Here is a 16,053-nt window from a genome sequence, read left to right as displayed (position 1 = left end):
CTCAAACAATGTGACTGCCTTATTCTTTATGAACCTGTGTGAGATTGGAGATTGCAACAGTGTGGTCATTATATATGTTTTTACAATGAAAATAAAATTCAGAAGATAAAATGCACTTCTAAATCCACTCAGTGACTGGTCAGTCAAAAGCCCACAGAGGTCAATAGGACAGTAATTTTCCATGTGAACTGGGCTCACAAACCTTAATATCATTTTGAAAATTTTGCCCAAGTCTAAAAACAATCAATTATTTCAGGCGCAAAAATGTCACGGGTTTAGTGGATCATCCTGGAACTTGAGGATGTGAAAATATCTCTGACATTGTGAATGTTAAGAAAAATAAAAGTCACTGTGTTTTACATATGCTTGGCATCAGGACAGAMTGATCTCTGAGACCAAATGTAAGCTCTGTGAATTGAAGCAACTGGACAAAGTCACAGAAGTGTTCATATGAAACTGTTGAGTGTGGCCCTCCTAAAGATTGCAGTGAGCAATGGAAATTCATCTGATCTTACACTGACCTTTCCTATTAGACTCCATGGCTTTGTGAAACCTTAACTATCAACTTCCTAAAAGGAAATATTTCAAAATCTGACCTGTAAGCAAAGTAAGAATTCTGTTGATGCATTCACCTGACCAGGGCATATGATTCATTCCACTTAATTAAATTTACCTGCAATTAATCCCATACCTGGCAACTGGAACACATAGGGAATCTAGTTTAAAACATAGTTTTCAAATTGCAGGAGTGAAAATTGCTCAAACCTGAATCAAAGCCTCAAAAGGTGCTTTTTTTTTTTTTTTTTTTTTTTTTTTTTTTTTTTTTTGTGTAAGGATGGACACTTAACAGCAGAGGTATCAGGTTGCAGATCACATAACAAAAATTTCATTTCCTTGGCTTTATCTGTTCTTAACTTCCAAATGTTCTGGGTCTCCATGTCTGCTCAAATGTTCCTTTGTTGATCATCCCTCAAAGGTCACCCAGTGCGATGCAGCTTAATGTCAGCCCAGGCAGCTTTCAGTGACTTTGCACAGTTGTGAAGCTTGTGAGAGAGCAGCTGAGATTTGCCCAGGTCTGGAATGCACAGCTGGGAAATTTCCCAGCTCCAGTAACACTCTCATCCCTGCTCATCCACCCCAGTCACTCCAATCCAACKCATCTGAAGAGCTCCTGTAGACTCTGACAGCAAATTTAAAATGTCTCTGTTATCCACGTACAAAAGCTTCTGCAGGCCCCAAGTAGCTCATTGGCCATGAGTCAATAAGGAGCTTGTTCAAAAATTTCCCTTTCCTACTTTGGAGCACAGCTTTTGACTGCAGCTCATCTGCTCAGTAATTATTCCCAGCAAGCAGCATCACAAAGAGGAAAGTAGTTTTTAGTAAATCAATTGGGAATCACTCCTTCCTGACAGAGCCCAACATCTCCCATGCCCCTCTGACAGGCCAAGCCCAAGCTGCCTGGACTGTGAGGATATGAATCACCTGGTCTTTTACAAGCAAAGAAAAAGAGTAAAGTCTTAATATCCAGAGATCCAGAGCAGGAAGAATTGGTGCTCTTGGGCTCAGCAGAGTCTGAGCAGTGAGCTCTTCCAGCCAGTTCTTCACTGCTGCCACAGGAAAATACATCAAAGGAGTCGCACAGGACATTTTGCAGTAACATCCACTGGATGGGAAGTCATTAGGTTCTTTGAAAATTTGGATTATACCGTTCAGCTATCTTGAGGTAAAAAATAAAAGCCGTACTGAGTCTTGTCAAGCAGCTTAAAAATCAGCAGTTCTGATCTTCAAGGTGAGAAAATACTTCACTTTTTCAATATGTTAATTGTTCATTCCTATGAATAGAAGCTGAATAAAGAAAAAAGTCCACTTTGACCTGTCTGGAATAGCTACCAAGAAACCTGGATCTAGGCGAGTGAGGAGCAATCTAAATTAAAACAGGAGGATGACCTTATCATTATTATGYATATAAGTATTACATATATAAGAATATGTAATAGTTTTCATATGCAGCATAAATACCATAATTTTTCCTACTTTTTGCTACCTTTTGGAAAGGTGGGCCTTAGCCTTGAGTAATTCTGTGAGGATGGTAAAAAGTATTTGGAGAGCACTTTTTATGCATACATTTTTGCTTTAATACAATTCATCTTTTTAAACACAAAAGCTTGAAGTTGCTTTGAGGTTTGGCACCTTGGAAGTTATTCCATTGGAGACAATTAATATACCATGCTTGTAACTGTATATAGTATTATTGAATCTGATAGCACAGGGTGTAGTGAAGATGTCCCAATATTTTTCGCTTTGTCAAATGGGTTTTAGACTGAAAAATTTATTACCAGATGTTTTTCCTTAGCCTTATTATTTTCTTGTTTGCTTCTCAATTTACAGATAAAATAATCTAAGCCTTTATGAGGACAGAGCTAGCGTGTTGCCGTCCATCTTGAAAATGTTGTGGGTTTTACATTAAAAGTTTTACATTAAAAGTTTTACTTCATCTAGTTACTGAGGTAAAACTAATAAATTTGACAGGAATAGAGGGCTTTATGCTAGAGAATTATTCATGCTGCTCCTCTTAAAATCTATCCACGTTCGAAAAATTTCATTATGCAAGTGTTCAGAAAATACTAGCTAGWTATTTATCTGAAAATTCTGAAGAGTCTGTCTGCTGTGGATGTACTCAAGGCTGCAAAGACTTAATTCTTCCTGTGATTACAGCCAAGCTCCTCAAAAATGTGTGCCTCTCTAGGACCTTTCTGTTAACTGAGTGCAGAGGAGAAAACAAATTAATTTGAATGCAGTGTAGACAAAAGTGAAATTTAGGAGTTAATGATTACATACATGGAGAAAGRAATGGAAGGAGTGTGATGAGCGAGAGGGTGGGACAATCAATTGCCAAGTGTACATACAGGAGACTGGGAGCTTGTGTGGAAGATGAGGTTTGGAGGATGACAAACAACCATGGTGAGTAAAGGAAGAGAAATGAGGTTATCTGGACAAAGGGCCAGGACAAAGAGAATTAGATGAAGTTTTCAAGGGATGGGGTCAAAAATTAACACAGGTTCTACCAGGGATTAAATAGTGCAAGAAGGCTAACTTGGAAGTTGGTCAGTGTTCAAGCTGAACTAATTGGGTAGGTAGGAAGGCAGGAATGTAAAAGGCATAAAGAATAAGATTCAAACAGAACAYTAAACCAGCATTTTAAAGGTGCAATGCAAGGTTAAATGTAAACTTTTAACATATAGGAAATGCAGTCRTTGACACTGCTTTTGAAACTTTAATTTGAACCCTTGGGCACAGGTATAATGATACGCTCATGGCATGATGATAGACTATTTCTTCTACAGAAACCCAGCCTGACTCAGGGAACCCCATTATAAGAAATCTCCTCTGGGTTTCCACAAGGTTATATATTGAAGGTTACAAAGCTTCTGCTTCATTGACTCTGGCAGTCAGAAGGTGTGAAATGCATTAAGCAGTGGATTGCTAGAAGGAAAGCCACCTGCATGGAGATGCTGAAAATTAGGTTCTTTCTTTGCCTCTGACAGTTTTCATATACTAGCAAACAAGTAATTTCCAGACGGTCACTAATTTCACATTTTCAGAGAGCTACCCAAAGATCTGAGATCTGGTTTGAAATAGTGTTGGTTAGGCATAGCTAAATTCTGCTGGAATAATGCTACAGACCTAACAGCTTGAGAAGTTGGGTCCTTGTCACATTGGGCATTGGATATTACTGAATAGTTTTGACTCATAGTTTTGGCTTTCCCATTCTATGGCAATTAATGCTTCTCACCTCAAAGTGTTCTTCAGGTTCAGATAACCTTCCTAATAGAGAAATACAATTTAATTTGTTTATTTCAGGATATTTCAAGTWGAATATTTCCATAAACAACTATTTTATTTATGCAAAACTACATGGATTTGTTTGCTTCAACTTGAACATTTAGTTCAGTCCTACAGGGCTTTTGGCATTTTTTTAATTTGCAGTGATTCATCTCATGCAAAGGGTCAACAGTGTTCTCAAATTAAATACATAAGGAGAAAAAAAATAAATAGTTTTGGAGTTAAAAAATCACTGTAACTTGGATTTACTGAATAAAAACCTATGTGGTAAACCTTTGTAACTAAAATAGAACCTCCACTTTTGGATAGAAACCCGAGTACAGTTTGGAGTTACAGTAGAATATCATGTAGACAAATAAATTTCAATGGAACAATTGTTTGAAGCACTCTATTCATTTTATTTTCAAACTCAAGAAACACAGACTATGATTCTTTCATACCCAAGTAGAGTTCATTAAATGACAGCTAATGTAGGAAGATACAGAGCCAAAAACGTGGGGTAGAAAAGGAATATTTTTTGTAGTAGCATGGGAGGATGAAACTCCGAAGAGTCTTTTATATCTTTTAGTGACTCAGGTATTACACAGCCGGATGAATGCCTAACAGCACGACAATTTGCAGTGCAACTTCTCAGGCTAGAGAGCTGAAAGCAAAGGCTTACATGRGGGAAATTACAAGTGTTCCCTGTTCAACTGAAATCAAACTCGGGCCACCCCTAATCTTGGAGGGATGTTTACATCTAATGATGCTGCAATTAGAAAAAATAAACAAACACACAAACAAGAAATCAAAACAAAAAAAGAAATTCACTAACTGCATCAGAACTGCAGTTAGCACAGAATTTAAATTTAATATTCACTCAGATTATGAAATGGCAGAAACTTAAGCTAGAACCTGTCATTTGCTAAGTCTGTTTAATTTTTTTTCCTTTTTCTTTTTTTTTTTTCCCATCGTGAACATATGCAATGTGGTACCTTGCATTAACAGGTCTCATATCACCTTCTCCTGACCCAACCATAAAAAAATTATAATACAGGAAAACTTATTCTCCCACATAACTGTAGACTGATTGCAGATGGATAAGGAAAGATAAGGCCTCCTAAATTCCCTTTAAGGGAGAAATAACAAAAATCCTGAGACCTTGCTCTGTTTCTTAATACAACTGTTAGCATAACAAAGACAATCGTTCCCCTTTTTAAAAGGTYACCCAAAAATAAGGATTTTTATTTTAATTTTAAACATGTATAAGGATGTATGCTTACAGTGTTDAAAAGAAATTCCTTTTTCATAGGAAAAGTTAACGATCTGTTACAGAAAAAATACTTCAGCCTTCTAGACTGTGAGAATGCCACTGCATTTGGATTACAGATCTAAAATATTACAGGAGATCTCTCTAAGCAATTTTCCTTCGAGCAAGACAATGTCTTGTACTGAAAACATGTTCATGAAATACAAAAAAAAATTGAGATACTAAATTGATTTTTAAACATTCATTTAATTTTATCTGAAAGAGCTTCTTCAAACCATAAAAGAGATGATCTAATGTAAGAACTGGATTGCCTWACCTTCTAGATGAAAGAAAAGCCTATGAAGGAGCTAAATTTTCAGGAACAGTTAATTTGCAAGCAAAAGCTCATTACTTGATATTCAGGACAACGGTCAATGGCATTTTGGCTAAAAAATCTGCMAACATTGTTTCTGGCATTGCAATAAGGTGACGTTGCAAGTTGCAGCAGGTATGATCTTTTGTTTTCACAGCCTACAGCCAGAAGGAGCCATATTCTACCTCCTCTGGAATACAATTAAGTTTAAGACAGACCTGTTACTGCAGTACATCCAAAATTAAGCTATTAARTGAGATGAATAATGTTTCAGTGCCCAAAAGAGTGAGAGATTTGTTAGCCACAGTCAGAAAGGAGGACATGGAAGTAACACTTGTCCCCAAGCCCACAGCAAGAGCTGACAGCCCAACAGGTGATGTGATCTTGGAAGATGAGCCACGCTTCGTGCAACAGAGGAAGAAAATGTCCTCTGCAGTACTYGGCAAATTTAATGTGGTGGTTATTCTTTTTCACCTCCAAGTCTGGTAAAATCTGCGTATATAAGGAGGACAAGCAAAGTAGAGATTCTCTACATGACCTTAAAGCATGGGTTTGTTCTGCCCCAGGTGCCATATCCAGGTGTGGTTGATCTCTGATACTTCCGAGGACTATCAGGAAGTTTGGGATAACTTGCTTGCACATTGCTAATTGTTCATGAGGCAGAAAATGCTGTGCTGATTCCTTGCTAATATTCCAATGAATAACTAATGGCCCCATGCATGAGATCCCATTGCAATGATTGCTTTAGTGGACAGTTGAAATTTAACAGGAACACTGAGGGTGATGCCTACAATATCCCTGARGCCTGTGAAGGGTGGCAATAAACATCACTTCACTGGACACAGCCTTGGCAAAAACAGAGGGAGCTGCACACCTATTCAGGCAGCCCAGTGGACCTACTACACTTTTTCTCAGGAAACAGGTTAAAGCAAATCTTCTTAGAATGAATCTTGCTTGAGGTTCTAATGTGTTCTATACCCTCTGTGTACTTTTAAAAACCGTCAGTTTACCAATAGAATTAAATCAGAATCCAAACTCTTTTTTTATATCATAGCACCAGTAAGCTAAACTGATGTTTAAAGAAAAATCCCAAGTCAGAATTGCCAGCCTGTTCCAAAAGAAAATKACAATACCACTGCCAATCCTTTGTCCTTAAAAAACATAGAAATTCAAACAAGCTAATCCACAAAAAAACGCATGTGAAACCTCAGATTTCAAATTAAAACTTATCAAGGATGAATACCAACATCAGTTAACGGCATTGGAAGAACATAATATTTAGACAAATATTTACATATATACTTTTAAAAAATATATATATACACACACCTGAAATATAAACAAGCAATAGTTTTTGGCTAACTCCTGCTTTTAAAAGGGACCTCTGTCTCTCACAGTTGATACAGACCAATGAACAATAGAGAAGTATACTAACAGACACAAGGCCTATGCCAATTGTTTCTAATCTAGGATCACCAAATATTTCCTTGCATTATGGCAGCAACAGTGAAGTGCCACTGGTGTGAAATGGATRAAAACAAGATCTTGAATATGTTAATGTGTTAATGACTTTTTGTAAGTGACCACAAATAGCACTTGTRTATGGAAATGTGCAGCAGCTGCTTATAAAAGCCATCCACTATCGCAAAATTATGAGGGAAAAGGAAAAGATAACATCATAAGGGGTCCTGCCCCTRGCTGAGGCTCTGTGTGAACTGATGGATGCAAAACTCTCGAAATCAGAGATCTGTGTCACGTGAAGGATTGGGCACTGTAAAATGTGAGCATTTACACAGGTYCTGTCTAACTGGGCACACATAAAAAAGGATCTTGGTTTTCAAGTCTCTTTTGTCTCTGTTAGTATGTGCCACTCACTCAYCACCTCTTGATTCCCATGGAACATTTCTGGTCCCTAAAACTGAATGATGGGCCTGAACTCTGGCATTTTTCCTGTCTGATGTGAAGTTAAAAGGCTTAGTACATCAGACTTGATTTAAACAAGCAAACAGAAACAAATATGATATTTACTTACTGTAGGCGCTTTCAGTACCTAAGGTTAAAGAGCCATCTGTTTCTCTGGTGTAATTCCACTGGTTTCAACGGAATCAGGGCAGGATAAATTTGRTGCAATACGTTCACCTGGTCACCTAGCAGACAGCAGAGACGTTCCCTTTGTGTGGAAGGCTGCACACAATCAGTTTGCCATCTAGTGGCAACTATTTTGAACACAGACAGCAATTTAAACCGGTATGTGATTATTTTAAATAACGGGGTGTGTTAAATCAGCTGAGGTGCATGAAAACACACATTGTCAGGTAAAAACTCTGTTGAAGCCTCAAAGGATAACTGTATGTGTACCCAGAACTGTACATTCAGACAGGAAAAACGTCCTGACTCAAGCTGTCTAACAAAAAATATTTCCAATTGTTCTAATACTTTCTATACAGTATGACTGGATACAGATTACCTGTATGGAACAACATATGATGATTAGACACTTTCTAATTCGCCCATCTGCCGTTCCTGTCAATCTCTCTCTGGGATTTAAAGAAGTGCTATTACTGTAAATTTTCACACAGCCAAACTGGCCCTACCTGAGTAATCTCAGTGACTGGAACTGCAGCTGCTCATGTGGGAAAAGCAATGAATGAYATGGCCAAGTCAGATTGTTTGTATTAAGGTTATGAGTTACTAATAGAAARACTAGTCACAGCTAGAGATCAAATGCCAAACCTCCGAACCCAAAGCAGCTACCAGAGTCTGCTCAGGAAATGCAAAAAAGATGTACTTTTTGGTGGTGGGTGGCCTGGTAGTACTTACGCATTTATGTGACTGGGTTTATTTTCTCTGCTTTTAATATTAATTCAGTTGTTCTTAAAAGTGGCTGGACATTTATCTGCTTGTAGTAGCTAAATGATCTTTGTTACTGTACTAGACCCTGACTATTAAGACCATATGTATCATGACACAGGAAATACACCTGACATAGAAAAACACTGTTATCCTCTTATAACTGCCTCAAACTCAAAGTGGCAAAAACTTCTGGACAAGGATTTACATAAATTTAAAAGAAAATTTAAAAAAAAAACATTAAAATCAGTGTCAGAATACAATATTCTTAGATCTGATTTTAAGATAGAAAAAAGATACGAGTCCTGCATTTCTAAATTCTACTGGGAGCCAATTCCATAATGACGGAGATTAAACACTTGAGAGGCAACGATGTCAGTCAGTCTAGAAGACATGCCAATAGTCAGTGAGTGACAGGAATCAAAGAGTGACAAAAGGTCAGCTGTGAACACAGGTCCTCCAGTTTTAGAGTATCCTGAATTGGCAGGGGAATCCCTTCAATGCTGGAAACTTGAGCAATGGGATGTGAAAAAAAWGGATTTAGAGAAGATTTCAGACTGCTGAAATTCATATTAGGATGTCATTAGCTATTTTCGTGTGGAAAACCATTTAATAATGAATTCTATTAAACTGGAGTTGTGCTAAAGAGCTGTTGACATTCATTTTGGAGATGTCATAAATACATTTTGTTTGTTTGTTTTCTGACAAATATCAGCTGGATCTAATGTCAGGGGAGCATTAAAATCGAGTAAAAATTCTTTAGATGACAAAATTTATCATGTTTCRGAGCTTAATGATATGTCTGCTTACACTGTATTAGTCAAAAACATAAATATACATAGATGTTTCATCGAGTTACTGAATGCATCTGTACCCAATCTCCTATTCAGTGATCACAGACAAATGCTCAATTCATTGAAAATATACCTTAGCCCCATTTACCAACCTAGCTGTGATAAAGTGACTTGCATTCTGTTCTGGGCCATGAATCATGGTCACAAGAGTTAATTAAAGTTCTAATGGCAGGGTCAACAAGGTCAAGTGAATGAGTTTGTCTATATGTAATTAGGGCAGAACAGAAGATAATGAAGTTCAACAGGTGTAACCGAGAGCAGAAGCTGTCTGTTGTATTAAAGTGTTTGATCCGAAGATTCAAAATTGCTTTTGGAGCGAAAGGTTGGGAAAAGTATCTTTTTCCTTGTAAATGTGAGGCATTTCTCTCTAGAAAGAGACAATGTCCCAGCCGAATCTTTGCTCTCATTTTCAAACCTGCTGAACTCAAGCGTGAAAGTAATGCAACTGTTTTAACAGCACACTTTGTATTTTCTATGTGTAAATGCAGTGTAAATATGACTGCAGAAACATCAAGATAAATGAGAAAATTTTGCAGATGGAAATTCACCCTGGACATGGTTTATTCCACGTCAGATCAATCTTGGAATTCCTCTATTTTCTCATATTAGAAGGATGAGTTCAAACTAAAGATGGAATATAACAAAAACCACGAATTTGAGGCACTTCTCRATGTAATAAGAAAATACATCATTTATCCTGACTCCTTTATACAGACATCTCTTGCTCCCAAGCTTGGTCTTTCTAAAATAATCATTTTCCCCGAGTACTGAGAAACAGAAAAGGCATACTCCATGATCAGGACAAAWTGAATGCAGAATAATTTACAGCATTTTCCTAGGAACCCAGTGCAAAAGCACTGAGGCAGGTTTATTTAAACTCCATCTTCAGAGAGTAAAGAGAAACGTGTGAACTTGTAGGCATCCCAATAGTCCTTCCCCAGCAACCCCCCAGCTGTATATTAACAGGTTTATGATAKCTATTGGCAGTGCAAATTTCTTTCTGCTACCTTGCCCATGCTGGAATCAGCCCTTCAGTCAGAATACATGCTTCTGCAAATGAAAAACGAATTCAGTTTCCATGCCAAATCAATCCCAGTATYTCTCCTAAGAGCACCAAAAAGAGATCATTAATTAGTGCCACACATTACTGTGCTGGGGACACCTGCCTACAATGAACAGAAATGAGACAGGTCATCTTGTGAAGGCTCTACATTGCATCTACCCCAGTAAATTAAAACTGTGATATCTATGACAGTTATATCCACCCCAGCAAATTAAAACAGTGACTGGGAACATTTCTGAGCATGGAAATGGGATGGAATATTGAATTAAATTGTAACAGGAAAGGTTCTTGTCCATGCTGGCTGACACAGCTGGGGAGGATGGCACAGTCCTTGGTCATGTTTCTCACATGGATTSTGGGCATTCTGTCTGATGGAGTGAGGACACACTGGTCCTGCCATGACTCTTGGCCCAGGAGCATCCACGGCACTCGTGTGTTACCAGGATATACAGTGTGTGGCTGCTTGCTGAGATTTCACGTGATGTATACAATTTATAGTTGAATCAGTTATACCACAGATAATCCCATTAACTGCTCAACCATTCCAAAACCACCTGTAGTATTCTGTCAGTTAGATTTCAGCTTTTTTTAAAATGGTGAACAAACAGTCTTGGCAGCTGATAGATGATGTGGTAACAGCCTGTCTGCACAGCCCTGAGAGAGTGCAGGGAGGGACAATGTCAGAGGGGACCTCAAACACTCCAATGGTGGGCTACTCCCAGACCYATCTGGGAGAGCCATTGACCCGTCTCTGCAAGCCCAGGGGAGCTCTGACATTCAATGGCAGGCGGGAACACAAATTACAGCCTGTGAGGACCAAACCCAAACACCTTCCAGGTTTTTATCGGGAGAACCTCAGTCCCTTTGTCCAGGTGTGAAACCCATCGAGGTGAGTCATTGGAGCTTCTCTCTGAATCACCTTTCAGGCTAAAGGGGTGGGACATAGTATGGAATGCAGGGGAAGAATGGCTTTTGGGTTTGCCCAGTATTTATGATGAGATRTTTAGGGGTTGAATCAAAGACTAGGAAAGGAGGGGTTTAGATGAGTGGTGAAGGAACAAGTGTGGAAAAGTGTGTTTGTGTGTGAGTCTGGGCCAGAAACTGGAGTGGGGCTGCAGCCACAGGTCTAATATGTCCTGGTCTCAGCAACTGGACAAATGGGGATCCAGATGTCAACTGCTGGGCAGACTGTGTGCTGATCCATCTCCTGGAGCTGGGTCACAGCTGGCTTTCTGTGTGTACATACCTCTTCTCACTAATGGGCCGCCAGCCTAGTGGGGCAATGATGTGAGCAGAATGAGCCCATTGGTGCTGTCTGTGTGTGTCTGTGYGCCTGTCTGTGAGCCATGGGGCATACACGTGTATTTGTACATAGATGCATAGATGTGATGTGTGCATGTACATATATGTGTGCTGGAGATGCAGCATCCTTTCCTGTCTCCAGCTGTTTGATCCAGCATGATGCATTTTCCTCTAACCATAGCAGCAATTTTTGCAGTCCCTCAGTTTTTGTCAGTCTAGTCCTACAGGGATTTTTCAGTGCTTCACTGTGCTCACCAAAAATTCCCACTAACACTTATGGAATGCCAGAATATCTTTAAAATGTAGGCTTGTCAGCACATTTAGCTTCTCAGCAGAAAGGCCAAATACTGATTTTTTAAACTTTTTTATTTATTTTTTTTTCAAATACAGACAATTAAACTTTCTTCTTAGACACACAGTGGGGCCAGAGTGGAAAGTTTGCATTGGTGCAATTGTGTTATAGCTTCTCTCTGGATAAACAGAAGACTTCATTTTCGGTTCTATCAATCCCACACCATTCACAAACAATAAAATTAATTTCTACTTTGAATAAATAAAGCCTAATAAATTGGTTTCTTTGCCAATACTTTCAAGCTTTATGTTGAACTTGTTCACAGAGCCAACAGTGTCAGTTAACAAAACAAAAGATGTTGTTTACTATTTTTGCTATTAATTAAGCCAACTCCTTAGATACAAGTAGCTCATTGGGGTTAATTATTTCTAAAAAGAATTCCAATTCATTTACAGTTTGCTAATCAGAAAGAATTATACCAATATTTGAGTTGAATTCTTTTGGTGCTATGAACATTTACTACATTTAAGGTTTTAAGCTTTAACACAGAAATTCAAGGAGGTAACTTTYCAGAAGCTGAAAGTTCCTGAAATTCACCTCTTATTTAATCAGTTATATTGAAAGTTCTTTTAGGTAATATTATCAGAAATAGGGGCACTGTTAAAAGCAATTCACCAAAATTTGGAACTAATAATAGACTGATACATTCAAAGAACATTCCTCCTTCCACATAATTCTCTGATTTCTCATCCCTTAAAATGTATCCATCTGCAAGAGAGGTTAAAGAAGGAAAGAATCTAATAATTTCTTTAATCCTCATGGAGGTTGAGTCTGGAGCTCACACAATTCTGTCTCCTCCCATATGGGAGTCAAACTGTCATATTGAGGCTGTACAATGCAATATGTGACCAATGCCAAACTGCAGGGGCTGTCCTTCACAGGACACAATTAAGCTATATTTATTCTGTTCTAAGTGAAGAAATGCTAGTTCTCTTCACTGCATTGACAGATTCTGCCAGTCTTTTCTGGCCAACAGTGGCCACCATTTGTTTTTCCAAGCTCTTCTATCCTCACACACAATGTAAGTGTAGTTTTTCCCTATCAGCAGATGGAGACAGAGTACACATGTTTTGATGTCATCATCCAGTAAACTAAAAATTTCTCACCACACAATCCAGTYAGCATCCATTTGGTTGAGTCTGTATTTGTTTAAATATTTCAGAATAATAAATCTAAACAAAATTAATCTAAAACTTGATGTTTATTAATCTTTCTGATTCTAAAACTTTCTTTCAGGTTTTTGAATTATCCAAGAAATATGATTCCTGCTCTAGCTCTACTTTTAAAGGCACAGGGCTGTAGTGCAAACAATCAGCATAATAGCAACACAAATTACGTGCTCTTTTCCATGGGATATTTCCTGTAGTATTGCTGTATGATACAGTTCTTCAAATTGTTAATTATTATTGCAATACAATTTGACAACATCACAAATTGTGGGCGTAAATGGAAACATTCTAAAAAAAAAAGCCAAAACCAGAAAAACAAACACTATACTGTAAGATTTGGTAGCAAATTTAGCTGTAAGCTTTATAAAATTTTCCTCACAGTTCATTATTACATTTATTACATCTGACTTTTTGTTTTGGCACAGGTAGCAGGTAGGAACTAGGTATCACCTTGGTATTATTAGGGGCCATTACTATATTCTTTAAAACMATTAGTGCCCTATAGGAGTATCCTTAATTTTACTTTCAAAATATGTTCTCCATTCTGCAATTTTCTACTGTTACAGCTTTTTTTAATGTCTCTTAGATATTGTGCATTACATATCACGACAAAGAAAGTAAGTGCATAAAGCCAAATGTCAAATGACAGTTTTTACTAATAACTGTCAAACATGTGAGAGTGAGGTATTCATATCTTACCRAAGTAACCATTTCCTGTGTGTTTCCATAAAGCAAACTAGCATGAACTCCAGAGGTTCAAAAGTAATGGAGCATGATTTTTCCCCACAGATATATTAAAATTCTGTACTGTAATAATTTTTTTTAAGTGTGTGTTTAAAAGTAGGGCTCATTGAGACCAGATTAAATAATTTCTTTTGACTTATATTGAAACTTGTCTTTTGTCTCTCTCTGCTGAATAGGCATTGCCATTTTTTCTACAGTTGACCCAGTAAATTTTAAGAAAATAAAAAATACAAAATGTGATTATTCCATTATCTCAATATGTTGCTAACAACTTTAAAGGTAACATTCACTGTCCAGTGACTTAGTCAGTATTTTGGGTCACACACACTTTCTGCCACTTCCAAGCTTGATTTGATCCTGTTCACTGGGTTACCACAATTTACAACCTTGAATCAAGGGTGTAACAGAAATACRATCAGTTTTCTCAGAGTATTTTAAGTTTTCAGTTGTATGATACGAATGGGAAGAACCTCTTTGTCTCCCCAACAAATCCATGTCTACAGCTTCCACTGTTTAACTCATTGACTTTGTTTCTATCATCAGTCATTGGTTCAACCAACACTTTATGAAGAAGCCAGTGAATGTAAACTCTTGTTATGCTTAATAGTTATCTTAGATTAATGCAATCCACTACTTTTTCAATTATCTTTCTAGTTACAGCCRCTGAAAAAGTTTCTGCAGATAAATTGTAGGTCATGCCTGTTTTCAGCTGATTCTTTGGGGTAGATACTATTCTCTTTGAATGAATTCTTTTGCTCCTTTCAAGTATTTTTTAATTATTGAAGCAAATGTTTCTTCTTTATTTGCTACTTGTGACTATTGCAAATGCTTAAGAAACTTAGTTGAGGGGTTTTACTTTGTTTCAGTCTATTCCTTTGTCATCGCTTCATCCCTCAAAATAGGACTTTACTGATGCAGAGATTTTCATGCTAGTATTTTTGCACAGGAAGGAATTTCACACAATACTACCAGTAATTTCCCTGACAGTATTCACAATCTGGAGCTATCAAATCTGTGAGTGAAAGCTCTTGTTTGCGAGTGCAGACTGCATTTTACAGCAGATAACATTTATTTTGTGTGACTAAAAAGGCATAAAAAACCCTAATGAAATTTGCACATATTATGTTAGTGTCAGCAGAAAAAAAAGTTCATTCTTGACTCAGTTTCAGAAGCGTCTTCTTTTTCCAAATAACACAGCATACTGAATCATAATGTGCCTGTAAAAAGTCAAATTTGAATCCATTAAGGAATTGCTCAGTAGAAGYTGGATGTGCTTTAAAGCACACTAAATTTCATTCTCCTGAAGGAACAAAATACAGTTCAGGAAAAGAAGAGTCATAACATAAGTCTGGAATTTCTGAACTTAATTATACCTAATTTAATGTGAATTATACTTGATGTAATAAAGTGATAGTCAGAAGAAAAATGTTAGCAAAGAACATTGTGAAGACTGTACCACTCCACATCTAWAGTCAATAGAATTAATGCAAGAAAATGTAAAAGATAATTAAAAGTAAGAAGTTATAATAACCCCAAGGAASTGTGATTTCATGAATGCTGGAAAAAAGGCAATTAAAAGGTAGAAAAGAATAATAATGTTGCATCTAAATATCCGAGTTGTAGTGCAGATATTCTCTGGCTGACTGTAGGTACAAAAGCACAAACATTGCATGAGCAAGCAGGATTTTCTCTTTGCTCTTCAGCRGCTTACATTTAGCTCACAGATGCCTTCTGTCTCAAGTCAGTTTAATCCGATCAACTCACCTCGCCCTGTCCTACACTTACCTATAAGAATGTTTTTTGGGGTGAAAATCAGCTGCTTCTTCCTGCTAATGTTGGCATATGGAATATAGCAACTGCACTTCCTTTCACTCATCATGTGTCCATGGCTCTCAAGGTCAAAACTGCTGAAACCAAGGTAAAGGGAATTGAGTTTATTTAATGCTGTGTATRTCACCAGATAGTATTAGAGAATTAGGCAATTGCTTGGGGCTGGAATGAGCTGTTGCTTTCATTCTTACAGATATTCTCTCTTACAGATTACATTCTTCAATGTTCTCTTGCTAAAAGCCCCTGAAATTAAAGGATATGTTATACTGTAGTGTTGGTAGTAAGTACTGCAATGTACATCTTATTAAGAGGATTTAAAAATATGTGATGTTGTTCCATTTATGAGGTATAATTCTTCGAAGTGTCTAATAAAATTTTACATATGACATCACCAGTGATTTCTTAAGAATCTTCCTTTAAATTGTTATGACACACAATAAATAAT

At 37.4% G+C, this 16,053-nt stretch overlaps 1 protein-coding gene across 1 annotated transcript in view; it reads left to right on the top strand.

Annotated features, from left to right (window-relative positions):
* Nucleotides 1–15,663: 15,663 nt before the first annotated feature.
* The window catches only part of TMEM244 (transmembrane protein 244), a 9,658-nt gene continuing 9,268 nt past the window's right edge, over nucleotides 15,664–16,053 (top strand). The window contains exon 1 of the mRNA XM_057364351.1: nucleotides 15,664–15,696. Within this exon, the coding sequence (XP_057220334.1) occupies nucleotides 15,664–15,696 (33 nt within the window). The remainder of the gene's footprint in view (nucleotides 15,697–16,053) is intronic.

The sequence above is a fragment of the Malurus melanocephalus genome, unplaced genomic scaffold (assembly GCF_030028575.1).
Source record: "Malurus melanocephalus ecotype Western Australia unplaced genomic scaffold, MMel_1.1 scaffold_38, whole genome shotgun sequence".
Lineage (NCBI taxonomy): Eukaryota > Metazoa > Chordata > Aves > Passeriformes > Maluridae > Malurus > Malurus melanocephalus.
This window is presented reverse-complemented; position numbering and strand designations above follow the sequence as displayed.